The 27,348-nt window shown below is 42.5% G+C and overlaps 1 protein-coding gene across 5 annotated transcripts in view; it reads left to right on the top strand.

Moving 5' to 3' along the window:
• tbc1d32 (TBC1 domain family, member 32) overlaps positions 1 to 23,032 on the top strand; it is a 356,785-nt gene extending 333,753 nt beyond the window's left edge. For 3 of the 5 annotated variants that reach the window (XM_068025412.1, XM_068025417.1, XM_068025413.1), the window contains 2 exons: positions 12,682 to 12,738; positions 21,504 to 23,032. In XM_068025412.1, coding sequence (XP_067881513.1) covers positions 12,682 to 12,738; positions 21,504 to 21,614 — 168 coding nt within the window. In that variant the 3' untranslated portion in view covers positions 21,615 to 23,032. The remainder of the gene's footprint in view (positions 1 to 12,681; positions 12,739 to 21,503) is intronic. The other 2 variants (XM_068025415.1, XM_068025416.1) reach the window with 2 other exon arrangements.
• Positions 23,033 to 27,348: the final 4,316 nt, after the last annotated feature.

The following is a 27,348-nucleotide window of genomic DNA, read 5'->3' on the forward strand; positions in this document are numbered from 1 at the left end:
TCCCTTCACCACCGATGCACAGTGACAGAAGTGTGTACCATCTACAAGATGCACTGCAGCAACGCACCAAGGCTCCTTAGACAGCACCTTCCAAACCCGTGACCTCTACCAGCTAGAAGGACAAGGGCAGCAAATGCATGGGAACACCACCAGCTGCAAGCTCCCTTCCAAGCTGCACACCATCCTGACTTGGAACTATATCGCCATTCCTTCACTGTCGCTGGGTCAAAATCCTGGAACTCCCTTCGTAACAGCACTGTGGGTGTACCTATCTCACATGGACTGCAGCGGTTCAAAAAGGCAGCTCACCACCACCTTCTCAAGGGCAATTAAAGAAAACATGGACAGCCCATCCAAAACGTGGATGTTCTGACTGCCTCTTCCTATTCTTCTTCCACTTCCTCCTCCACTTCTTCCTCTTCTTGAGGTGCAATCTGTGATGGCAAAAGCTGTGCCCTCATGATGGCCAGGTTGTGGAGGATGCAACAGACTGGCATGAATTGGAACACTCACTCCAGCAAGTACTGGAAGTACAAGAGCAGTCGAGGCAGTGGAACTGTTGCTTCAGCACTAAAATCGTTCACTCAGTGATATTCTTTGTGCCGGCATGGCTCTCATTATAAGAAACCCAATGTAAAATTGTTTTGGAGAGGGAGGTCAAGAGCCAGGTGTAGAGCAGATAGGCCTTATCACCCAGCAGCCACCCTCTGGTTTGACGTGGTGGCTGTAAGATTGCTGGAACTGTGAACTGGCACAGGATGAATGCATCATTACTGCTGCCAGGATAGCTGGCGTTCACCAACATGATGTGCTGAGTGTGGTCACACACCAACTGCACATTGAACGAGTGATTAACTTTACGGTTTCGGTGCATCTCACCATTGAGATACGGTGCTCACAAAGGAGTCAGTGGTACCCTGCACCATGGGGAAGCCTGGTATTCTGGCAAAGCGACTTACGCACTCCTCCTGCTGCTTTCTGTTGAACAATGACATCCTCTTTTTGGCATGCAGAGTTTCCATCACCTCTCTGATGCAGCAGTTGATGGCAAACTACAAGATGTTAGCTATGTTGCTTGTTCAGCGCTGGAAGGATCTCGATGTGAAGAAATTCAGGGTCATTATCACCTTCATGGCCACTGGCAGCACAGTCATCGTCCTGCTGTGAGGTTGCAGGTCTGATTCCAAAAGGTGGCAGAATTTTGTGACCACTTCCTTGACGAATCACAGACATTGAACATACTGCTCCTGGCTGAGGTGGAGATACATAAGAAATAGGAACAGGAATAAATCCCCTTGAGCCTACTCCACCCTTCAGCTGATCTGCTGCCTCAACTCTTTGCTGCCTGCTCCCCATTCTCTTGATTCTCTGAGAGATCAAAAATCTATCTATCCCAGTCTTGTATATACTCCATGACGGCACATCCCCAACCCTCAGTGGTAGAACATTCCAAAGATTCACAACCCTATGAGTGAAGAAATTTCTCCTCATCTCAGTCCTAAATAATCGACCCCTTATCCTGAGGCTGTGTCCCAGTGTTCTAGTTCCCCAACCAGGGGAAACAACCTCTCAGTGTCTACCCTTTCAAGTTCCTTCAGAACGTTGTATGTTTCAATGAGATCACCTCTCATTCTTCTAAACTCTGGAGAGTACAGGCCCAATTTACTTAGCCTGTCATCATAAGGAGACCAAAACTGCATATAGTGGGCTGAATTTAGAGCCCATTTGGAGCAGGAATGGAGGCGTGGGAGGGCCTCAAAATAACGTTGGACGAGTCCCCCCCAGAAATCTGACATCATAATGTCAGTTCCAGATTTAGTCAGCGGCAGGAAAGCACTAAAGCGGCCTCGCCACCCCGATGCGACAAGAGTGAAATTTATATTGTAGAATTGTTAGTTTAGTGTATTTGCATGTAATTGAAAACCATTCAATGGGGGGCTTGGAATTAAGTGGACGACGGGCAGCCCTCACAAGACTTCGGAACCCTGGCCATTGAAAGCTGCTGGCACCGAGTCAAGACCTCAAAGCCGCAATGGGTAGGCAACCATGACCAGTACTGCATAGGTGAAGACGGGGGAGCAGAGGTCATTGTCGGCCGACAGTGTTGTACGCTCTGCTTGGATAGGCTTGTTCTCGGGTAGCAGTACCAGGTGAGCTTGGTGTCGAGTGGACTGCAAGGGGGTGGCTGGGTCTCGGGTGGATTGCAAGGTGGGGTGCTTGGTTTTGGGAGGTCTACTGGGAGGGATTGGTTTTGGATGCCAGTATTGGGGGTCCATAGTGTTGTATGACAGTATCGGGTACCCAAACTGTTGGGTGAGAGGGTTATATATGAGCATAGAAATTAGGAGCAGGAGTAGGCCATTCAGCCCCTCGAGCCTACTCTGCCATTTGATAAGATCATGGCTGATCTGATTGTGGCCTCAACTCTACCTTTCTGTCTACCTGCTATAACCTTTGACTCCCTTGTTAATCAAGAATCTATCTAACTCAGCCTTAAAAATATTCAATGATCCTGCCTCCACTGCTCTCTGGGGAAGAAAATTCCACAGACGAACAGCCCTCTGACAGAAAAAAAGTTATCCTTATCTCCATCTTAAATGGGAGACCCCTTATTTTTAAACTGAGTCCCCTAGTTCTAGTTTCTCCCATAAGAAGAAATATTCTTTCAGCATCCATGGGTTCCATACTGCTGGGTGAAAGGGGTGGCTATCAGCACGGGTCGGCACTGAGGGCCATTAGTGAATCTGACAGTCCCAGGTGCCACAGCTCTTCAGGCACCCCGCTTACCTTCAGAGATGGAATCTCAGGGACAAGGGCTAGCCATTGAAGACGTGGTTCCTCACAGGCGTCAGTAGCCCTCACAATGCAGCAGAGGAGAGGTACAACACTTACCGTAGCTCTACCCAAGTGACCATCGAGCAGGCCATTGGGCTGCTGAAGATGAGATTCCAGTACTTGGATGAATCCAGTGGAGCCCTGCGCTGTGCCCCGTATTGTGGTGGTTTGCTGTGCTCTACACAATCTAACCCTGCAGAGCGGGGAGGCCTTGCATGACGTTGAGATGCCTGAGTGACACAAGTCCACCGACGAGGAGCATGCAAAGGAGGGTAATGAGCAGGCATCACTGGATGGTCAATACCTTGCACCGGTGGCCAGGCACATTGAGCAACAGGCCAAGTGGCAGAGACAGTCTTTATACTTACCAATTTCCAGCCACCATGTTGGCTTCTCAGAATAAAATCAATAAAGACTCATCTCAATGCCTCCTTTCTACTTGTTTTCCGTGCCTAGCACCCAGCTTAACCATGCGTTATGGCCAATGGGAGATGCTAATCAAATGAGGGCAGTTCCTACATTGATATCCATTAAGGGGAAGGATAAAGTCAGCAGTTCACAATTAAAGCATGATGGAACAATCATTTTCCACAATGAAAATTAATTTCAGAAACAAAAGAACTTTATAAGAGAAAACAAATGTGAAATGTCAAACATCCCTGAATTCCCAAAGTGCCTCTAGCTGGTTTTCTTTGAATGTTTATGAGAATTTCTCGGAGTTGTAACCCCTGCACTAGCAACTGGGCTGGAGGCAGTCTGCTGATCATGCTGCCCCTTGGCCTGTGTTGACAAGAGCAAGGAAGTTACAGTAAACTTGTATAGAACACTGGTTTGGCCTCAACTGGAGTATTGTGTTGAGTCCTGGGCACCACACTTTAGGAAAGATCTGAAGGCATTAGAGAGAGTGCAGAAAAGATTCAAGAGAATGGTTCCAAGGATGAGGAACTTCAGATATGTAGATAGATTGGAGAAGTTGGGACTGTTTTCCTAGAGAAGAGAAAGTTGAGAGGAGATTTGATACAGGTGTTCAAAATCATGAGGGGTCTGGACAGAGTAGATTGGGAAAAGCTGTTCCCATTGCTGGAAGGGTCGAGAACAAGAGGGCACAGATTTAAGGTAATTGGCGAAAGAAGCAATGGCGATATGTTTAAAAACTTTTTCACGCAGCAATTGGTTAGGATCTGGAATGCACTGCCTGAGAGTGTGGTGGAGGCAGGTTCAATCAAGGCATTCAAGAGGGAATTGGATTGTTATCGATATAGGAAAAATGCAGAGCTACGGGGAGAAGGCGGGGGAGTGGCACTTGGTAAATTGCTCCTTCGGAGAGCCAGTGGATACATGATGGGCTGAATGGCCTCCTTCTGTGCTGTAACAATTCTGTGATTCTGAGAGTTCGTTGGCTGTCCCCTGGCTGCCTGAGGGTTTTTTGCACAGGAGCAGGACTGAGGCTACTGGATCTGGGCTCACTGGCAGAGGGGCTGAGGAGCCGCTGTCCATACTCGGAGTGCCCTGAGGCAAGCCCCCAGCTGTGGAGGTCAGCCTTTCCTCCTCCCCTTCAGGGCCCACTTGAACCCCCCCCTGCTGACCTGAGAAGGATGAGGAGCTGGAGAAGACCCTAAAAAGGAGAGAAGTATGGAGCAGTCGCCTTGGCAGAACGAAGGAGGTTGTTGAACCCCTTGTGGCACTGTACCTATGTTCAGGGGTGATCTACAGCTGCTGATCTCCTCTGCAATCTCCATACAGCCTTGCTTGGGTCCTGGAGCAGCAGAGGGGGGCCTGGGGCAGCAAAGGGCATTCGAGAAGGCATTCTTTTAAACCAGGCAGGAGTGAATGCAAGGCTGGAAGACCTTTAAATATGGTGCCAGCACCTGCTCCAGCATCATCTGATGCTGTATTCGGTGTCTCGAATCCCCCCCCATCACGTAATTGGCCGGGCCCTGTGTCTCCATTATTATAATTGGCTGATCACCACATGATTGCAGTGGACCAGCCGCACACTTTCGGGTCCACAGCCAGGAACCGCGATGGGCTCACTAAATCCAGCCCAGTACTCCAGTTGTAGTCTCATCAAAGCCCTATGCAATTATAGCAAGACTTTCTTGTTCTTGTATTCCAGTCCCCTTGCAACATGCCATTTGCCTTTCTAATTGCTTGCTGTATCTGCATGCTAACCTTCTGTGTTCCTTGTACAAGTTCTTTGTACCCAAGTCTTTTTGAACATCAACATTTACAAGTTTCATGCCTTTTAAAAAACTTTGAATAACCTCACACTTCCCTACATTATACTCCATCTGCCACTTTGTTGCCTGCTCACTTAACCTGTCTATATCTCTTTGCAGCCTCTATGTGTCCTCACAGCTTCCGTTCCCGCCTAGCTTTGTATTGTCAGCAAACTTAGATACATTACTCTCAGTCTCTCCGTCTAAGTCATTAATATGGATTGTAAATAGCTGAGGCTGCAGCACTGATTCTTGCTGCACTCCACTAGTTACAGCCTGCCAACTTGAAAATGCCCAATTTTATCCCTAATCTGTGTCCTGCCTGTTAACCAATCCTCCTTCCATGCTAATATATTACCCGTCCAATTCCATGAACTTTTGTATTAACCTTTTATGTGCCTTTTGGAAATCCAAGTATATTGCATCTCCTGGCTCCTCTTTATGATGTCCCTTTTGTAAAGCATGTTGACTCTGCCTGATCATGCTATGAATTTCTAAGTGCATTGTTAACACTTCCTTATTTTTTTTATTCGTTTGTGGGATGTGGGCATCGCTGCCGAAGCCAGCATTTAATGCTCATCCCTAATTGCCCTTGAACTGCGAGGCATTTCAGAGGGCAGTTAAGAATCAACCACATTGCTGTGGGTCTGGGGTCACATGTAAGCCAGACCAGGTAAGATTTCCTTCCCTAAAGGACATTAGGACAATTGACAATGGTTTCATGGTCACCATTAGACTAGCTTTTAATTCCAGATTTATTAATTGAATTCAAATTTCACCATCTGCCGTGGTGGGATTCGAACCCATGTACCCAGAGCATTAGTACAATGCCAGCGCCTTCCCTGATAGTAGATTCCAGCATTTTCATGATGACTGATATCAAGTTAACAGGCCTGTCATTCCCTGTTTTCTCTGTCCCTTCTTTCTTAAATAGTGGTGGTTGCATTTGCTAACTTCCAATCCACTGGGACTGTTATAGAATCTAGGCAGTTTTGGAAAATCATAACCAGTGCATCCACTATCTCTGCAGCTACCTCTTTTAGAAGCCTAGGATGTAAGCCATCAGGTCCTGGGGATTTGTCAGCTTTTAGTCCCATATGTTTCTCTAATACTTTTTCTCTGCAAATCTTCATTACTTTAAGTTCCTCACTCTTATTAGCTCCTTGGTTTCTGGTATGTAATTTGTGTTTTCTACTTTTGTGAAGACTGACACAAAATATTTGTTCAAATGTCTCTGCCAGGTAGAAGTGCTCTCGGATGACCCTCAGCAGATAAGGCCTTCTGCTGAGAGACCTTTTCCCCCCTCCTCCTCCTCCTGCAAGCAGCTTGTCTCCTTTGCTGCCTTTGCATCATCTCCTTCTCATGCTGCAACCCAAAGGGGACTGCTGCCACAGGCCCCATGACTGAGAGCAAGTGGTTTGCTCAAACCCTTGCAGTCACAAGCATCACCTTCCCCACATGTAGCACCACTCCCTGCAGACTTTACAAACTGTTATCAACTCCTCCAAACACGCAACACTTTAACAAATTCAAACACAGCCAGGAGAAAGTAATCAGAAACTAACATGAAAGTTGTTGTTGATCCCTTTATATAGCATTGGTGAGGGTTGTGTCCTTCATGCTGCTGAATGCATGTTCAGCTGTACATGTTTAAGAGAGTGCTTTAGCTGGAACGGAGAGATCCAAAATTTCAGGTCTGGCATGAAGTAAGCATTAGACACTGACTAATGCCACAATCTGCCTACTGTACATACATCTGGCACATGATTATAACACCCCCGCTAATGCCAATGGCAAAGTAGCAGTGTTACGGAGCCAGATTTTGCAGTCTAGGTTTTTAGTCTTTTTGTATGAAAGGTAAGGAAAGAAAGAGCTACTCCTAAAATGCTGATAATATTTTTGTATACTTTCCTTTTATGTTCGATTAGTTAATCTGGTGTGCTGTAAAATACGGACACATCACAGTTGTTGTGACATTTGTGAACTTCTGGGTTACTGTATTCTGATACTTAATGTGTTTAGCAGAATGGATGTGGTGCAGTATTTGGATCTACTAATAAAATAGCGAGGTGCACAGCATTGTATCAGACCCACCGGCCTTCCATGTCTCCGCTTTAAAGAAGTCTGCAAACGTGACATGAAGTCCTGTGACATTGATCACAAGTCATGGGAGTCAGTTGCCAACGATCGCCAGAGCTGGTGGACAGCCATAAAGGCGGGGCTAAAGTGTGGCGAGTCGAACAGACTTAGCAGTGGCAGGAAAAAAGACAGAAGTGCAAGGGGCGAGCCAACTGTGTAACAGCCCCGACAACCAATTTTATCAGTAGCACCTGTGGAAGAGTCTGTCTCTCTAGAATTGGCCTTTATAGCCACTCCAGGTGCTGCTTCACAAACCACTGACCACCTCCAGGCGCTTACCCATTGTCTCTCGAGTCAAGGAGGCCAAAGAAAGAAGAAGAAAGCATTATAGCTGTTTTGTGGATAATGGTATTTAGGATGGTCTACCCATAATAGCAGAATTAGGGGTATACATATCCAGAAATTAGACACTGAAAGCAAAAATTGTGAAAATCTTATTTAGTTTCATATCAGAATCTCAAATTGTATAAATTTTCATTGTCTGTTTATTTACATCCCAAGCACTGCAGGAAATGCTAAACTCATGGTACTTGTATCACAAGCTGCCCAAATATCTGTTGCCACCAATACCCATAAAAGTAAGCTAATCACAATTAAAACAGAATGTCTGTTACCTGTAACTACTTTTATATGTTTCTGATGCATTTCCCAGTGGCATTGCTGCTCTGCTCAGTAATTGCACCACAGTCACATAAGTTTTGGGTCCTTTTGAAATGTTTATTATGTTAAAGGTAATATATAAATGCAAGTTATTGTTGTTATCTATAGCAAATCACAACGGCCATCAGAAGTAAGCTTAGTTGAGTGAAGTTGAGCTCATGATCTTGAAACCTGTGCAAATCTAGCACAGAATTTGTATCCCTCCCTACTCAAGCATTTACCAGAAAATCATTCATGAGAAATACACTCCCACTGCTAAAACTTTAACCTTCATTTTTACATATTGATCAAGTAATGCTGAGGTTTGTATTAAACAATAATTTGGATGCAGCAAAGCAAAACAAATACTTTCTGAAATTATATTTTGCTTTTCTGTCATCTGTGTTGCCAGCACCCTTATGGACAATCACTCTTTTTATCCACCTTCCCAGATTACTGTAATTTTGTATTATTAGAACTAAAATTTTTATTGTGGCTTTATTTTATGTTGTTATTGTTGCAGGTTTTTCTATTTTAGTTAAATATAATGTTTGATGCAATAAATGTTACCAACTCAGACAAAGATGATGGATGGATACAGCAGTGGCAGGTGACGATAAGTGATTTGCTCTCTATAATGGCAGAAATTTTTTTTTAAAATCATCAGCCTATAATTTGCTACAGCAGCAACAACAACTTGTATTTATGTAGCATCTTTAACATAGTCCAATGTGGCTTCACAGGAGTGTTACCAAACAAAATTTGACATTGAACTAGATAAGGAGATATTAGGGCAGGGGACCAAAAGCTTGGTTTTAAAGAACACCTTCAAGGAGGAAAAAAAGGTACAGAACCAAAGAGGTTTAGGGTGGGAATTCCAGAGCTTAGGGACTTGACTGCTGAAGGCATGGTTGGCAACAGTGGAGTCTTTAAAATCCTGAATGCTCAAGAGGCCAGATTTGGAGGAGAAATTATGTCTGACAACAACTAGACTTGCCTTTGCAAATTTAGGTTTTTAAATATTTTGCAAGTTACCAGTTGCTGAAAGTGTGAGCTGATGACATCGCTGCGAGGGAAGCAGGGCATCTGGGTCCTGAGTGCAAAGAGCAAGCAATGTTGTATCTCCTTAACCAGTCGGATTGAAGGATTGTGAAATCAACAGCACAAGGATTGAGAAGGAAGTGTAATTAGAGTGGGTGAATTCAATGCCCAATCAGGTACCGAAAGAAAAAAGTGGGAAAGAAAGATTGGATTAAGATAGAGAAAGAGAAACAAGACAGAAAGGAAAAGATTGAAAAGAAAAGAAAAGATAAACTGGATAAAAATGCATAAGCATCCATTCATACGCTGAGATGTAAGTGTAATCTTATTCAGCAGCACAATAGTTTTTAATCAGAAAATGGAGTTGCTGTGGCAAAAGATGAGGTATAGGTCAGATGGTGGAGCTTTGATGTAGCACTAACAGTAATTGAACAGCCGCAAACCAAGCATGTGAGCAGAAAAGTAAATATACTTCATTATTTGCCTTAGATTCGTCAGTCATTCAGCAGACTTTCTGTTTAGAGAATTTGCTGTTTCTGCACTGTATGGTGAAATGAACTATCATTCCAGTAATTTAATCCTGAATGTTATTGATTTTGGCAGATGATAAACAATATGGTATGATTGAAATTGGATACCTTCTAATATATTTTTATATTCAGTGACTTATTTATTGATAGTCATGTTGCTCTCAATTTAGAATAAAAATGTAAGCACGTACTTGATGTAGACGTGTGTAAAGGTTGCATCAAAATATTTTCTAATTTTGTAATGCTCTTGACCTCTTGACAATATGATGAACCTTTTAATCCATAAAATTATTCTATTTCTTGTATATCACTATCCATTCTATAATATTGTTATGGGTGCTTTTTTTTGTTACATTATGCTGATTTGTGTGTTAAAACTGAAAAAAAGATTCCATAGATGCTGGAACTTGGTGTTTTTAAAAAAATAGGTCATCAGAAGGTCTTTTGGACTGGACTGTAAACGACAGTTACTGGAATAATCAAGGATTCCAAAAACAAGCCCTTACAGGAGGGCACCTGTCTTCATATAATTACCCAGCAGGGTTTTTTTTGGCTTGGGGAAAGATGTTTACAAAGAAGTGACAAGTCAAGATTTATAGGGATCAGGATGCTTGATTTTTGTGACATTGTTTCTGGTTTTACTTTGGACAGTGAGTTGGGATAAGGACAGTGTTAAAAAGACAGTTGGAGAAAATTTGCCAAGGGAGCAAACCCCAACTCAGCTTGTTCCATCTCTTTCAAAATGTTTGTCAACTTTTCCATCTCTTTAAGAAGTGCTGAGAAGCAAGTGTAAGAAACTGTCTAAAACCCCTGTTGCGGCATGTTTCCTGTAAAGCCTGCCCAAAATGATCTTCAAAGTCGCCTGACAAGAGCTGTTCTAGGAAGACCCCCCTGACAGCCGTCTACGTGTATTTGGGACATCTGACTTCTTTCCATATCTTCTCTTTTTTCTTCAAGAACTAGCAAGTATTTGGCCAAAGTATTCTTTTTGTCTGTTTTTATTGTAATAGAGCTCTAAAGAGTATTTTTTTTCCGTTAACCCGCTGTAAGTGTGTGTGTGTATGAGAGAGAGAGAAGGGCTAAGGTAAAAAGGGAACTTTTATATTTCAATCTGTGTGTTAATGCTTTGCATCATTACTGGTTAAGACTTATTTTATAATAAACTGATAATTTTGTTGTTTATTAATGGTTGGTGTATTTTATTCTGGGATAAAAATAGCGTCTATGATTGACCCTATTGGTAACTGGGAAAAAAATTTAATATATGTTGTAACATGTGGAGAATTGACACTAGAAGTACAGTGCACTCCTCCCACCTCAGGAGCAACAGATTACTCCTAGTTGGTTATCATTCCTTTGCACTTAATTTAAATCTTGTTTTACTTTCCTAAATTAAACCTGAGTGCAACAAATTAAATATGAATGTAGCTCATCTGTAGATATCTTAAAAGTCCCATCTCCAGCTGTATTGAATGGTTGGTTGTGTGTAGCATGTATAAAGCATCACTGTGTGATTTGTTGAATTTTAACTATATGTAGTCAGTAAACTATGGCTATATTTCGTGTATTTTCACATTAGTGATGTTGTAATTATTCAGTGTGAAATGGTCATGTAGTTTTTTTCTCCGAGGAATATGTGATGTGTCTTAAAGGCTGGAAAAGGAGCCATACTGCTTTCAGAATCAGTAAGCCTCAGGAGTTAGAGAAAATGCATTTTGTTTGCCGTTGGATACAACCATATAGACCAGCTTCAGAGAATGCATCCTGGTTACCCGGCAACATCCATTCAGGGACCCAGGACCGGATGTACAATTTTACAATTCAATTATAAATTGGCTTTTTAGTTGAAGACAGTCTGTTCTCAGAGAACACTTACAGACAGCTGGTGTTAGATCCTGAAAGAAGAGCTCGCTGCCATTTAAACTGAAGGAAGGGAATTTTGTCTGTTCAATTATTATCTCTCAAAATTCTAAAAAAAAAGTCAAGCCTAAACAGAGATCTCTGGTAATTTAAACTGAAGGAAGGGAAGTTAGACTGTGACAATCTTTTATCCCTCAAAAACTCCGAAGTCAGATTGATTCTATTGAAAGTGTTTGCAAGTTGTTAATTGTTGAAATCCATCGCTGAAGGAAGGAAAGCATTACTTACTACTGGAATTAGACTATGGACTGCTGTACTGTGGAAGAACCTTTTTTCCCCATTGGACAGCTGTGAGGACTTCAAGCAACATTGTCCTGTAAATTTGCAAGGACTCTAATTTTTTTCTATTTTAAATGTTGTTTATATCTTCATAGCGTTTAAGAATTTAGTTTTTCTAATTAAACAGCTAATTTGTTGATGTAAAGATACCTGGTTTGGTTAGCCTCATTTGGGGGTTAATAGATAGCACAATTTGACTGGGTCTTTCTTTAATTTGGAAAGTTTAAAATGATATGTTAGGCGATCTGTGGAGGGACGGGATTGAATTATCAGTGCGTTTCTCCCACCACAATCAGAATCGTATACTTTGATTGGAGCTTTGACTGGAGCGGTCGGTTCTAACAAGTGGCATAGACTGGGATTATTTTCCTACTTTCCTACTTTTCCTTCTGGTTATGTAACTGAAGTTCACTTCTTGCCTTCTGAAAGCTACAACAATTGGTGCTGTCTCTGCCTCCTCTGTAAATTGATTTACAGTGAGCTATGGAGCTGATACAAATGATTTTGCTCTGTTTACAAATATGTCAATATTGTTTGACATTTTCAGTCAGTTGCTAAAGAAGTAAAGCATGAGCTGATCAAAAACAGCTAAAGCAATGATATTACATTTGCAGTCTCTTGGATGGAGTTAAATCAGTAAATGGTTTGTGTAGTTTCTGCATGGAGACAGACTTATAATTATAAAAGATAGTTATTCAGCAAAATCTTCAAATTAGCTCAATGCCTTAATAATTGGTGCTCAGGCAACGCAGTTTAATAATGTATTTGTTTTTGAGGAATATTTGAGATGTGAGAAAAGATGAAAGGAAGTCATTTGACATAGTGAAGACTGCTAAGTTTCCTCCCCACTTTTAATTCATTAAAAGAAAACAAATACCACAAAATTCAGATGCGTAGCACTTTTTTATGGGCACTTTGGGTAGCCTCAGAGATCCAAAATGGATTCCGCGGCGCAAGCAGTTTATATCTGCCCGAAGTATGCAGAGTAGACAGATCAGGCGTATAGCATTGATTTGATGCCAGCGCTGCCATTTTGGACCTCAATGCTCCATCTAACGCCCTGTCTTAATCATGTTCAGCAGCAGGAAGGACCCGTCCCACCAGTGCCATTTAAAGAGATCATCAACTACTTTCAGGTTAGTTGCTGATTGATTTCTACTGGCTGTTGCTATGATTGTACAAGTGTTTGGTGCTTTCTACAGTTCTTTTAAAGTTGCTAAAATCTACAAGAAGTGATATGGCAGGTGCTGAAGCACTTGCTCCTGACTTCAATGCTTCTGCACAAACCAGTTGCTCCCTGACATTGGTACTGTGGTAGGCATTTCCTTTGGAATACAGCATGAGTGGGGGAATGAGTAGAGCAAGCTGCTAGAAGAGGGAGGAGAATGAGGGGGAAGAAGGACTATCAACAGGAGGCCATATCTGGCCATGTGTTCAAGGAGCAATCTTCCTACCTGAATCTCAGCAATGTGCCAGACATCTGTACTTTAGTTATGATGCCTTCCTGCTGCAGCTGCAACTGTATCCTCAGATCAGGAAGAGGACTGCATTGCAAGTGGCTATGAAGGTGATGTGGCCATGAACGTTTATGGGCTCTTTCCATAGTAGACCTGGAAATATATGCAACAGGGCTATCCTTTGACGACATGGCTCATAATGCCAATGTGCAGCACTGATGACATGCCTACATGAAAACCGTGCTGCCACATGAAATGTGATGGTGCAAACCACTGGTGTGCTGAAACATTGCTTCAGCTACCTGGCCTGCCATGGATGAACCTCGACAGAATGGGTGTTAAGATTCATAGTGGTCTGCTGTATGTTGCACAAACTCGCCATCATGAGGACACAACCATTGCTTCCAGCTATACAGTGAGCAACTGAAGAGCAGGAGGAGGAAGAAGAAGGAAAGAGACAACCCTGATGGCCCCTTTCTGGCCAAGCTGTCCATGAACAACCTATCCAACTGCGATAACAGTAAACACAAGCCCAGTTTCCCATTTAACAAGAGTGTGGAGCATGGAGTGTTCGTGAAAGAGTGCTTCATTGACAGATTGTTAAAGTTGGGAATTTGATGCAAGTGGGAATTTGGTGCAGAGGGGGAAGTAAGTGCTGTTCTTTTTACCTCCAGTAGCTGGTAAGTGTTTTTCTTTTGCCTCCAAGTTAGGATTGTTGAGCTGGAGTCCAAGCTACAGACATTGAGGCAGTCACACCCCTAAGATTAAGTACAACTTCAGAGTTGTTCAGTGGTCAGGGACAGACGCGTGTAGCTGAGAGTCAAGCAGGTATGGGAATCTAGCATGCAGTGATGGTGGAACCTCAGCATTTGACTTTGATCAACAGTTACAAGGTACTTGCTACTTGTGTGAATAAGAACAAGGATTACGGGATGGGTGGGAAAACTGATCAGAGCACCATGGTGCAGCAAGGCATTCAAGTGGGGGGCATGAAAAGGAACGTGGTAGTGATAGGGAACAGTATAGTCAGGTGAATAGATACTGTTCTCTGTGGCTGCAACCGATAATTCCGAAGGTCGTGTTGCCTGCCAGTGCCAGGATTAAAGATATCTTGCGGCTGCAGACGTGCTTGACGGGAGAGGATCCAGTTGTCATGGTCCAGGTAGGAACCAATAACATTGATAGTATTAGGAATGAGGAACCAACTAGGGAACAGGCTATTTTGGAGCTCATATTGTGCAATGTGAAAGAGTTAATCAATAACCTTATAGCAAAGGGGCCTCTAGGGAAGAGTAACCATTATATGATTGAATTTTATATTGAGTTTGACAGTGATTTAGTTAAGTCTGAAACAAAGCACACTACATAGGTATGAGGGGTGAGTTGATTAAAGCAAATTGGTAAACTGCATTAAAAGATACAATGTTAGACAAGCAATGGCTGGCATTTAAAGAATTAATACATAATTTGCAACAAATACACGTTACCTTAAGGCACTAAAACCTCAGAAAAAGTGGTCCAACCATGGCTAACAAGAGCAGTTAAAGATAGTTCTGATGAAAGGTCACAGACCTGAAACGTTAACTTTGCTTCTCTCTCCACAGATGCTGCCAGATCTGCTGAGTAATTCCAGCACTTTTTGTTTTTATTTGAGTTAAAGATAGTATTAGATCAAAGTCAGATGCTTATAATGTCAAAAATAGTAACCCTGGGGATTGAGAGGATTTTAGAATTCAGCAAAGGAGGACAAAGAAATTGATAAGGAAAGAGAAGAGAGAATATGAGAGCAGACTAGCAGGAGACATAAAAGCAGATTGTGAATGTTTCTTTAGGTATGTAAATAGGAAGATTCATGCAAGTAAATTTAGGCCCATTAGTGGCAGGGACAGATTATTAAAATTAAAATGAGGAATAAGACAGAGACATTCAACAAATACTTTGTATCTGTCTTCAAGGGAGAGACATAAGAAACATTCTGGAAATAATAGGGATCCAAGGGTCTAGCGTGAATGAGGAACTTCAAGAAATCAGTATAAGTAAAGAAATAGTACTGAAGAAATTAATGGGACCAAGTGGCAACAAATCCCCTGGACCTGATGACCTGCATCCTGGGTTTTAAAAGAGATGGCTGCAGAAATAGTGGATGCATTGGTTTTGATCTTCCAGGATTCCCTAGATTCTAGAATGGTCCCCATGGATTGGAAGGTAACAAACGAAATGCTGCTATTCAAGAAAGGAGAGAGAAAGAAAACAGGGAACTATAGGCCAGTTAGCCTGACATCAGTACAAGGGAAAGTTCTAGAATTTATTAATAGGGACAGAATAACAGGGCACCTAGAAAATCATAATATGATTGAGCAAAGTCAACACAGGCTTATGAAAGGGAAATCCATTAGAGTGTTTTTGAGCATGCAGCTACTAAGTTGAATAAGGGGAAACCAGTGGATGTAGTGTATTTGGATTTTCAAAAGGCATTTGATAAGGTGCCACACAAAAGGCTATTACACAAAGTTAGGACTCATGGGATTGGGAGTAATATATTAGCATGGATTAAGGATTGATTAATGGACAGAAAACGGAGAATAGTAATAAACGGGATATCTTCAGTTCGAAGGCTGTAACTAGTAGGGGTACCGCAAGGATCAATACTTGGGCATCAACTATGTACAACCTATATTAATGATTTAGATCAAGGGACTGAGTGTAACGTATCCAAGTTTTCTGAAAGTACAAAGTTAGGTGGAAAAGTACGCAGTGAGGGGGACACAAAGAAGCTGCGGAGATATAGAGAGGTTGGGTGAGTGGGCAAGGACCTGGCAGATGGAATGCAGTGGCGAAGTGTGAAGTAATCCACTATGGTAGGAAAAGTAAAAAAAATATTTTAAAGGGTGAGAGACTGGGAAATGTTTGCATTCAGAGGCACCTTGGTGTACTTGTACATGAATAACATGCAGGTACAGCAAGCAATTAGGAAGAAATGTATGTTAGCACTTGTTACAAAGGGATTCTAGTATAAGAGTAAAGTCTTACTACAATTATACAGGGCATTGGCGAGGCCACACCTGGAGTACAGTTTGCAGTTTTGGTCTCCTTACCTAAGTAAGGACATAGTTGCATTAGAGGGAGTTCAAGGAAGGTTCACGCGACTGGTTCCTGGGATGAGGGGTCATCCTGTGAGGAGAGATTGAGTAGACTAGGCCTATATTCCCTGGAGTTTAGAAGAATGAAAGGTGATGTAATTGAAACATGTAAAATTATAAAGGGGCTTGACAGGATAGATGCTGAGAAAATGTTTCCCCTGGCTGAGGCATCCACAGTTTGGAGTTACAGTCTCAGAATAAGGGGTCAGCCATTCAAGACTGAGCTAAGGAGAAATTTCTTCTCTCAAAGTGTTGTGAATCGTTGGAATTCTCTACCCCAGAGAACTGTGGATGCTCAGTCATTTAGTATATTCAAGACAGAGGTCAATAGATTTTTGGCTATTAGGGCAATTAAGGGATATAGGGATAGTATGGGCAGGTGGAGTTCATGGAATCATAGAATGGTTACAGCACAGAAGGAGGCCATTTAGCCCCTTGTGTCTATACCAGCTCGTCCTACTCCCCCGCCCTTTCCCCATAGCCCTGAATTTTTTTTTCTTCAGAAAATTATCCAATTCCCTTATGACAGCCATGATTGAATCTGCCTCCACCACACTCTCAGGCAGTGCATTCCAGATGCTAACCACTCGTTGAGTTCAAAATTTCTACCCAGTCCAGATCCCTCATGATTTTGAAAACCTCTATCAAATCTCCTCTCAACCTTCTCTGAGGAGAGCATCACACCTTCTCCAACGTAACTGAAGTCCCTCATCCCTAGAACCATTCTCGTAATTCTTTTGTGCACCCTCTCTAAAGTTTTCACATCCTTCCTAAAGCGTGGTGCCCACAATTGGACAAAATACTCCAGTTGAAGCTAAACCAGTGTTTTATAAAGGTTCATCATAACTTTCTTGCTTTTGTTCTCTACACCTCTATTTATAAAGCCCAAGATCCCATATGCTTTATTAACCTTTTTCTCAACCTACCGTCACCTTCAGTGATTCGTGCACATATACCCCTAGGTCCGTCTACTCCTGCACCCCTTTTAGAATTGTATCCTGTACTTTATATTGTCTCTCCTTGTTCTTCCTGCCAAAATGCGTCACGTCACAATTCTCTGCATGAAATTTCATCTGCCACATGTCCGCCCATTGCACTAGCCTGTCCACATCATCTTGAACTCTATCACTATCCTCCTCACAGTTCACAATATTTCCAAGTTTTGTGTCATCTGCAGATTTTGAAATTGTACCCTGCATACCAAAGTCTGGGTCATTAATACATATCAAGAAAAGCAGTGGTCCCAGTGCTGATCCCTGGGAAACCCCACTGCATATCTTCCTCCAGTTCAAAAATAACAGCTGTTCACCAGTACTGTTTCCTGTCACTCAGCCAACTTTGACTCCATGCTGCTACTTTCCCTTGTATTCCATGGGCTTTGAATTTGTTGACAAGTCTGTTATGTGGCACTTTATCAAATGCCTTTTGGAAATCCACGTACACCACATCAACCGCAACTCAACTCACCATACCTCCTTCAACAGAACCTTCCAAACCCATGACCTCTTCCACCTAGAAGGACAGGGCAGCAGATGCATGGGAACACTACCATCTGCAAGTTCCCCTCCAAACCACACACCATCCTGACTTGGAAATATATAGCCGTTCCTTCACTGTCGCTGGATTAAAATCCTGCAGCTCCCTCCCTAACAGCACTGTGGGAGTACCCGCACCAGATGGACTGCAGTGGTTCATAAAGGCAGCTCACCACCACCTTCTCAAGGACAGTTAGGGATGGGCAACAAATGTTGACCTTGCCAGTGACGCCCACATTCCATGAAACGAAAAAAAAATAACTACCCTGTGGCACAGTGGCGCAGTGGTTAGCACCGCAGCCTCACAGCTCCAGGGACCCGGGTTCAATTCTGGGTACTGCCTGTGTGGAGTTTGCAAGTTCTCCCTGTGACCACGTGGGTTTTCGCCAGGTGCTCCGGTTTCCTCCCACAGCCAAAGACTTGCAGGTTGATAGGTAAATTGGCCATTATAAAATTGCCCCGAGTGCAGGTAGGTGGTAGGGAATATGGGATTACTGTAGGGTTAGTATAAAATGGGTGGTTGTTGGTCGGCACAGACTCGGTGGGCTGAAGGGCCTGTTTCAGTGTTGTATCTCTAAATAAAAAAAAACCCTCTCTGTTACCTCATCAAAAACTCAATCATGTTAGTTGAGGTAGCAGATCAACCACAGTCTTATTGAATGGCGGAGCAAGCTCAAATGGCCATCAGCTCCAATTTCTTATGTTCTAACAGCAGTCCTGTTATTGACTATCAAAGCTTAGCCACAATGCAATTACAAAAGCCAACACAAAATAAACATTCCAATCCAAATTTATAAACCAAAGCATTCCATATTGCATACAAATGTTAACTAATTACCCTTGTTTTTTCCCTCAGTCCCTGTCCTTTGTGTGCCTATGCCTATCCTAGTGTTTTTACACAGTGCTACCCCAGTAGCTGCAGCCTGGCTAGTGGAAGTCTGCTGCTTTCAGTGGGGTAAACTGCAGATGGCCTTGCAGGATGACCATGAGCAGCTTGACCCCTAGAAGGTCTGGCATCGGACTGCAGCACCTCGACATGGACAGCAGCAGTCTGGGCTGGTTGGCTAATAGGCAAAGCAAGAGCACTGGTGGAGTGATAGGGGTGAAAGCATGAATGATGTCATCCTGACAGAAAACAGTAAGTTTGTACCCTATGGAGCCCACCACTTCTCTGGGGCGGGGCCTCAGCAATCCTAGTAATCTGTAGGAGGACAGATTGCTGGATTGCTATGACACCTGCAAGCCCCTTTCAACACTGGTATCTGCAGTGAAGATGGCAGTAGTCTGACCTTGCATGTCAGCAAGCTGACTCTGCTTGACTCAGACTTTTTGTGGAAGTTGCTTGTGTTGCAACGGAAGCTGAGACATCAGCCATCTGACACCATCTCATGGTTGGGTCCACAAAAGCGCTAATGGAGTTGACCACCACTTCCAAGCTGGATTGGATGGCTCCAAGCTCTGCACAAAGCTCTGTGCCAAGTTGGTTCCAGAACTTTTTCCATGCTCCTTAACATTGACCGCAGGCTTTCTGGCAGACCTGCCAATGCACCAAGCATGTCATTGTGCATACCCATCAGCTTTCTTCTGTAGCCTGCCTCATCAAAGTGCTCATTTGACTTCTCTGCAGCAGAACCCATGTGCGGCCTGCCCTCCGGTGAGCTGGCACTTGCATTACTCTTGTCCCCTGCCCTGGCTGCAGCCCACTTATTGCCAGAATTTCACCGTGTACAGATCCGGCCTCTAAGCTGCATTCTAAATTATACACAGTGTTCGCATCTGAGCACTTGGCTATGATTGTGAGATAGAATGATGGTTTTTCTTCATCATCATTGTCATCTTGCTTTTCTGCCACTGCCTGACCAGGTTGCAGTTCTTGGGTATCTAAAAGGAAAGAGGCATCAGGGTAGGGTTTGGTGAGGGGAAGTGGGGAAAGTAAGAGGTATGCACTTGCACCATCTACAGCTTGTAATTCAGAAGAGATTGTGGGATGAGGGGAAAGTGGGATGTGAAAAGCTGGATTAGGTATGAGGGTACCATTATCTTCTGTGTTTTCAGGCCCACCTGTAGCCACGGCCTCAGCAATGGCCACACCGATGATAGTTATTTCTGTCTTTATGAGGGTAAGGACATGCAGCCGCACCTGTCCTCATCCAGTTAGCACCTGCTGCCTCTAGTTGTGCACCATATTGTCTGCAAGAGAGAGGGAGGTGTATCAATGAGTGGCATGAAATGTATTTATGTGATATGGTTATCATGTTTGTGTAGCTGGCAGTGTTTGCAAGCTGTGAGATGTGGGTGTGTGATATTAGCGGCAGTGCTAAATGTGTAAGGGAGAGGTGAAGCTATGAATGTTTAGGTATGAGTGGTGATTGATAGAGATTGTTGGGAGGTAAGTTAAGGGGGGTGTGGTGCATTGAGCAGTGTGTGTGGCTCCTGGTGCAGTTGATGGGATACGGCATTTCAAAGTTAATTCACTTACCTTGACCACTAGTGTGAGGTCATTGAAATTTTTGCATCCAGGTCCTTGGGACTTGATTCCTGGCATTAACCTCCATGGCTATCTGGTCCTAGTGCCTTCTAAGAGCCTGTCTGGAGGCCTCCTGGCCCTCTGTGAATAGAGCACATCTCTCCTCCTCTGCACCTCCTCAATCAAGGCCTCCAGTGCAGCGTCTGAAAATCTTGGAACCCACTCTCTGCTACAATGTACAATTAGTGAGTGTTTCCCATGGCAGAATCAGGTGTAATATTACTTCCAGCAGCCGCCACAACCATAATAAAGGCCTGCTTGGGTCTGCAAATGAGACTCAACCCGAGCCCGACAGAACCCCATCCGAGCCCAATCCCAACCCGGCAGGAGGCCTTCCATTTTTTTCCCGCGCCCAATTTGACCCGACCCGGCTCAACCATCAGTTAGCTTACCTTCCGTTTTTCACTTTGTTCCTTACCTGCACAAGCTTAAAACAACTGTAACAAAACCACCTTTAAAGTCCAAAAAGTAAATTAATATTGGAGTCGCTTACCTGAGGTGGTGATAGAGCGTGTCCGATCCAGCCCAACCCGACTCGAGCCCGAATGTCGGACCCGGAAGTGCGACTCAACCCAACCTGAACCTGATGCATGTCGTCAGTCCCGTCAGGTTCGGGTCGGGTAACAGGCCTTTAAGCCATAAGGCACCTCCCATTTAAGAGATACAGACTAGCCTTAAATGACACAGGCTAACTTTAACTGGTGTTAGCCTCTCCCCTGCTGATATATGCAACCACTCAATAGCGCCCCTTGCACTGGCTGCACACTGCAATTTTGTTAATTGGCAGACAGCATGAATCAGAAACAATAGGCACAGGTTAATCGCAGTCCCTGTGCCCACTTTCCAGGGCTAGTGAAGTTTGCTCCCTCGTGTCTGTGGTATAAATTGATTTTTTTTTTTATCAGCAGTGAGATATGGCAAAACTGACCATAACTCACTTGTGGCTTCTGTAGTCTTCAATTATCACTTTTGGATTTATTTACTATATTTTGTAGATGTAAGTTAAAGGTATGTAAAGATATTTAAGACAGCAGTATAATATACAGTGCCCCTATATTAAAAAGCAGAGGTGATAAGGAAAAAGTGTGTTTGAAGCTATTTTTCCTATTTTCATAAACCTTTGCCATTGAAAAAATGCTTCTTTTATACTTTCAGAGAAAGCATAATTGTGTTTCAATCCTGATTATCTGGTTCAGCATTCTGTCAGAATAATTTTCAATTACTTTTGTTTTGATTAAATAGGAGGAAGCAATCCATGGATTTTGTGTTAGCAGCTACCTGGAATATATGGGAAATCTGGAACAATCCTACAGAACTACTATACTGACAGAAATGAAGAACATTAAATCATAAGTATAGTGAAATGAATTTTTTAAAATATTTATTTACTATCCAGTAGCTCCACCATCTTTAATTCTTATTTGCATTACCGTTTTATCTTGGTAATAACAGAATCATTTCCAAATATCTTAGAACAATATAAAGTAATTGTGTGTACAGATTTGCACGAGTAAGTTAATTACATGTGCAATAAATACAACTTCTCATTTAGGTGGTATACTGTGAATGAAAAGCATGTTTAAGAGCAGCAATTCTGAATAAAACCACCATAATTTCACAAAAATCATCCGCAACATATTAAATCACAAATATGTTTGGGAGGATTAAGTAAATACCTTTTTTTTGCATTAAGCTGGCCAAATTCATTTTCCCTGTAGTATGTTATAGTGAGAGCAGATATGTTCGATACAGTGGTGCTGAATTTCCACAGGCCTCAGGAATGTCTCTGGGGTTTCCACAGACCTTCTGCTGAAATTATGGTTGGGAGGACTCCAGTAAAAATAGAACCCCATAGTCTATAAATTGAAGCATTTGTTAATTGGTTTATGCTCAAGAGACTGGCTGACATAACTTCAGTGAATCTATTTATTTGTAAATGGGTTGGAAATTTTACTTGTGTAAAATAATTGAGATTGGCTTTTTTATTTGTTGAATTAAAAGTGTACGTGAGTTATGTTTGTGTTTTTCTGAAATTCTGAGACTGCAGATTTTTAAACTCCATCGTAATGAACAAAAGTAAACTTCAAAAACAAGTGTACATTGTCTGGAACTTTATGCTACAGTAAAAGATTTCAGAAAATAGGAGTATAGCACACCTGTTTAAGAACACAATGGGAGTTTTCTTCTGATATTGGAATAGCTCCCTGGCCTAACTGCAGGGGATATGGGCAGAAATTGTCCACATGTTCCCACTTGCACCCACTGCTTGCAGAACTCAGACTGGAAGCCACAGGCGATATAGAATTTAAAGAATATGCAAATGAAAGAAATGTATCATCCAACCTATTTTCTATTATTTGTACGTTAGCCATGATGGACACTAGGAACATTAGTGCAAATGGTTGTCCATATATGCTATTAGTGCTTAATTAAATCAAATTGTGAACGGTTATTAATAGTTAATTTATGAATTGAGAAAAACAATCTTAATTTTTAATTTCACAGTATTGTATCTCTTAGCTTGTTAATGTAAAACTACTTCAAGTAAATTTTCATATACTGGTATCTGAGCATTCAATTGGTGCATTACTTGCATGAGATCTTCACATTTCTATATGCATTGAAATGTGAAGTCTGTATTTTGTACTATAATTGCAATAGTTGGCTTCTATAAAGCAATATTGTCAAATTGCATTCCACACTGGACTTGGCTGATGTAACATTTAAACCACTGAAGGCAGATTTCCAAAGAATTGAATTTCTTTCAGAGCTCGGTGGGGGGGGGGGGGTGTCACAGGGTGTCTCCAACATGAACTGCCTCCAATTTAATGGAATCTAGATTGCTGAAGAATATTCCCCAGTAATTACTATTCCAAACACATTAAAGTTTATTATGCAGTGTTAGTCTTGCTCTATTTTGTGAATATGTTTAACTTTAAATATATTAATAATATTAACACTTTGATCAATGTCTGAAGTATTTTGTTGCAGTAGATCCCTTATTTCATAAAGCTGTGCAATTTTCAGATAATTGAGCAATAAATTGTGTCAGTATTGATGACCAGCTTTTTGCACATTCTGAACTTGAGTCCATTTAGTTGTACTAATACTACATTATTGTATTCTGCAGGGGAAAAAACCTGCAAGATTTACAACTGACTGTAAAAAAACACAAATCTAATTGTTTATTCCACACAAGCATAAACCAAACAATTTTAAATAATCTATTTCCATACTAATTTGGACAAACGCTTTTAAAATAAACATGAGTCAGAAGTAACAGCAATGTCAGGCAGACATATTTTTAAAAGACTGCCTGTGGATTTAGACGTGAGAAATGGGAAATTCAGTGCCGATTACTGCCAACTAATCCTGATTAAATATCCCCCATTAATTACTTCCTTTCAAAAAACGGGTGTCTGTGTTTTTTTATTCATTCCTCGTTCATGCACGTCTCCTCCACCCATCCTCAATTCTGAACAGGAGGCTCCTTTCACGTGTGTTACTGAGAGCTTTTAGAAGACCTGCCAAATCTCCCGAGAATTAGGTGGAAGATTCCTCAGCAATATTTACATTCAAAGAACAAAAGAACAAAGAACAGTACAGCACAGGAACAGGCCATTCGGCCCTCCAAGCCTGCGCCGATCTTGATGCCTGCCTAAACTAAAACCTTCTGCACTTCCGGGGACCGTATCCCTCTATTCCCATCCTATTCATGTATTTGTCAAGATGCCTCTTAAACATCGCTATCGTACCTGCTTCCATCACCTCCCCCGGCAGCAACTTCCAGGCACTCACCACCCTCTGGGTAAAGAACATGCCTCGCACATCCCCTCTAGACTTTGCCCCTCTCACGTTAAACCTATGTCCCCAAGTAACTCACTCTTCCATCCTGGGAAAAAGCTTCTGACTATCCACTCTGTCCATGCCACTCATAACTTTGTAAACCTCTATCATGTCACCCCTCCACCTCCGTCGTTCCAGTGAAAACAATCCGAGTTTATCCAACCTCTCCTCATAGCTAATGCCCTCCAGACCAGGCAACATCCTGGTAAACCTCTTCTGTACCCTCTCCAAAGCCTCCACGTCCTTCTGGTAGTGTGGCGACCAGAATTGCACGCAATATTCTAATTGTGGCCTGACTAAAGTGCTGTACAGCTGCAGCATGACTTGCCAATTTTTATACTTTATGCCCCGACCGATGAAGGCAAGCATGCCGTATGCCTTCTTGACTACCTTATCCACCTGCGTTGCCACTTTCAGTGACCTGTGGACCTGTACGCCCAGATCTCTCTGCCTGTCAATACTCCTAAGAGTTCTGTCATTTACTGTATACTTCCCACCTGCATTAGACCTTCCAAAATGCATTACCTCACATTTGTCCGGATTAAACTCCATCTGCCATTTCTCCGCCCAAGTCTCCAACCGAACAATATCCTGCTGTATCCTCTGACAATCCTCATCACTATCCGCAACTCCACCAACCTTTGTGTCGTCCGCAAACGTACTAATTAGACTAGCTACATTTTCCTCCAAATCATTTATATATACTACAAGAGCAAAGGTCCCAGCACAGATCCCTACGGAACACCACTAGTCACATCCCTCCATTCAGAAAAGCACCCTTCCACTGCTACCCTCTGTCTTCGATGACTGAGCCAGTTCTGTATCCATCTTGCCAGCTCTCCTTGGATCCCGTGTGACTTCACCTTTTGTACCAGTCTGCCATGAGGGACCTTGTCAAAGGCTTTACTGAAGTCCATATAGATAACATCCACTGTCCTTCCTTCATCAATCATCTTTGTCATTTCCTCAAAAAACTCAATCAAATTAGTGAGACTGACCTCCCCTTCACAAAACCATGCTGTCTCTCGCTAATAAGTTTGTTTGTTTCCAAATGTGAGTAAATCCTGTCCCGAAGAATCCTCTCTAATAATTTCCCTACCACTGACGTAAGGCTCACCAGCCTATAATTTCCTGGATTATCCTTGTTACCCTTCTTAAACAAAGGAACAACATTGGCTGTTCTTCAGTCCTCTGGGACCTAACCTGTAGCCAATGAGGATACAAAGATTTCTGTCAAGGCCCCAGCAATTTCTTCCCTTGCCTCCCTCAGTATTCTGGGGTAGATCCCATCAGGCCCTGGGGACTTATCTACCTTAATGCTTTGCAAGACACCCAACACCTCCTCCCTTTTGATAACGACATGACCTAGACTATCTACACTCCCTTCCCTAGGCTCATCATCCACCAAGTTCTTCTGTTTGGTGAATACTGATGCAAAGTACTCATTTAGTACCTCGCCCATTTCCTCTGGCTCCACACATAGATTCCCTTCTCTGTCCTTGAGTGGGCCAACCCTTTCCCTAGTTACCCTCTTGCTCTTTATATACGTATAAAAAGCCTTGGGATTTTCCTTAATCCTATTTGCAATGACTTTTCATGACCCCTTTTAGCCTAATATAAAAGCAAAATACTGCAGATGCTGGAAATCTGAAATAAAAACAAGAAATGCTGGAACCACTCAGCAGGTCTGGCAGCATCTGTGGAAAGAGAAGCAGAGTTAACGTTTCGGGTCAGTGACCCTTCATCGGAACTTTTAGCCTTCCTGACTCATTGCTTAAGTTCCTTCCTACTGTCTTTATATTCCTCAAGGGAGTCGTCTGTTCCTAGCCTTCCAGCCCTTACGAATGCTTCCTTTTTCTTTTTGACCCGTCTCACAATATCCCGCGTTATCCAAGGTTCCCGAAACTTGCCAAACTTATCCTTCTTCCTCACAGGAACATGCTGGTCCTGAATTCTAATCAACTGATGTTTGAAAGACTCCCACATGTCAGATGTTGATCTACCCTCAAACAGCCGCCCCCAATCTAAATTCTTCAGTTCCTGCCTAATATTGTTATAATTAGCCTTCCCCCAATTTAGCACCTTCACCCGAGGACTACTGTTATCCTTATCCACAAGTACCCTAAGACTTATGGAATTATGGTCACTGTTCCCAAAATGCTCCCCTACTGAAACTTCGATCCTTCAGATCAGGCTATAAAGGTAAGTCAAACTTAAAGGGGCACTGGATTTATAGTTAAATTATTTTGGATTCATCATCTTGTTTTTTCAGACCAATCCATGCAGGAAATATTCCTGTTTGCAGACTAATAGCCTAATCATTGCTTTCAGTATCAAAGAGAAACCAACTGCAAATAAACGTTTTCCAGTAGTTCCATTGGACAGGAAGATCCATAACAAAGAGCGATCTGCAAAGAGTATTTTATAATACCAACCGTATTCCAAGGTGTATTATGGCATCTAAGTAATTGGTAAATCAGTAGGAAAGAGGAATGAGTGTGAAAAGGATCCCCCAAGCTTCAAGGGAAGTCTCCAAACTTATCCTCCCCTAATTCCTCAATGCCCTCTTTGCCAATAATTCTCAGGTTGTCCTTTTCACAGGATCTCAAAAGCTTTAAATTACAGGGCCCATCAATGTCTACTTCCTCCTTATGTCTCATATTGTACTGCAGGTAGAGAAGCAGCATTGAGAGGCCAGAAGTGCCAGGAACATATTCAGTGACACCCAAGTGCTCAAGCTACAGCCCCATATTCATGCAAGATGTAGCTAGTGAAAACCAAAATGTTGCAGTTCTGGAAAACTGCAAGAAAAACAGAAAAAGCTGGAAACACCTAGGTCAGTCAGCATCTGGAGACAATTGACCGTCGATGCTATGGGTGTATATCCTTCTGTAAGATTGTGTCATGCATACGGGAAGTGTGATGGTGAAAAAATACAGACTCAAACTGAAAAGTTATAAAAATTGACTCGACCTATTTAAAAATGGACAATGCTGTAAAAGATGCATCTTCAAACATTGCCACGCCATCTGTTTAGAACAAAGAATGCCTAACCAGTTTGAGAAATTTAATTACCCGTATCCTGAAATATTCCTGAACTGAATGGGTTCTACAGAAACAAAGAAGGTATGAAGTGGAAACATCAGAACTGGATTATTCTCAAACTGGGCCATTGTGTGAACACCATGGTGGGGAGACCAAAGCATCTCCTACCAGAATCTGATGTGACAAACTTTTACCT

Source organism: Heterodontus francisci, chromosome 3 (assembly GCF_036365525.1).
Source record: "Heterodontus francisci isolate sHetFra1 chromosome 3, sHetFra1.hap1, whole genome shotgun sequence".
In the NCBI taxonomy this organism is placed as follows: domain Eukaryota; kingdom Metazoa; phylum Chordata; class Chondrichthyes; order Heterodontiformes; family Heterodontidae; genus Heterodontus; species Heterodontus francisci.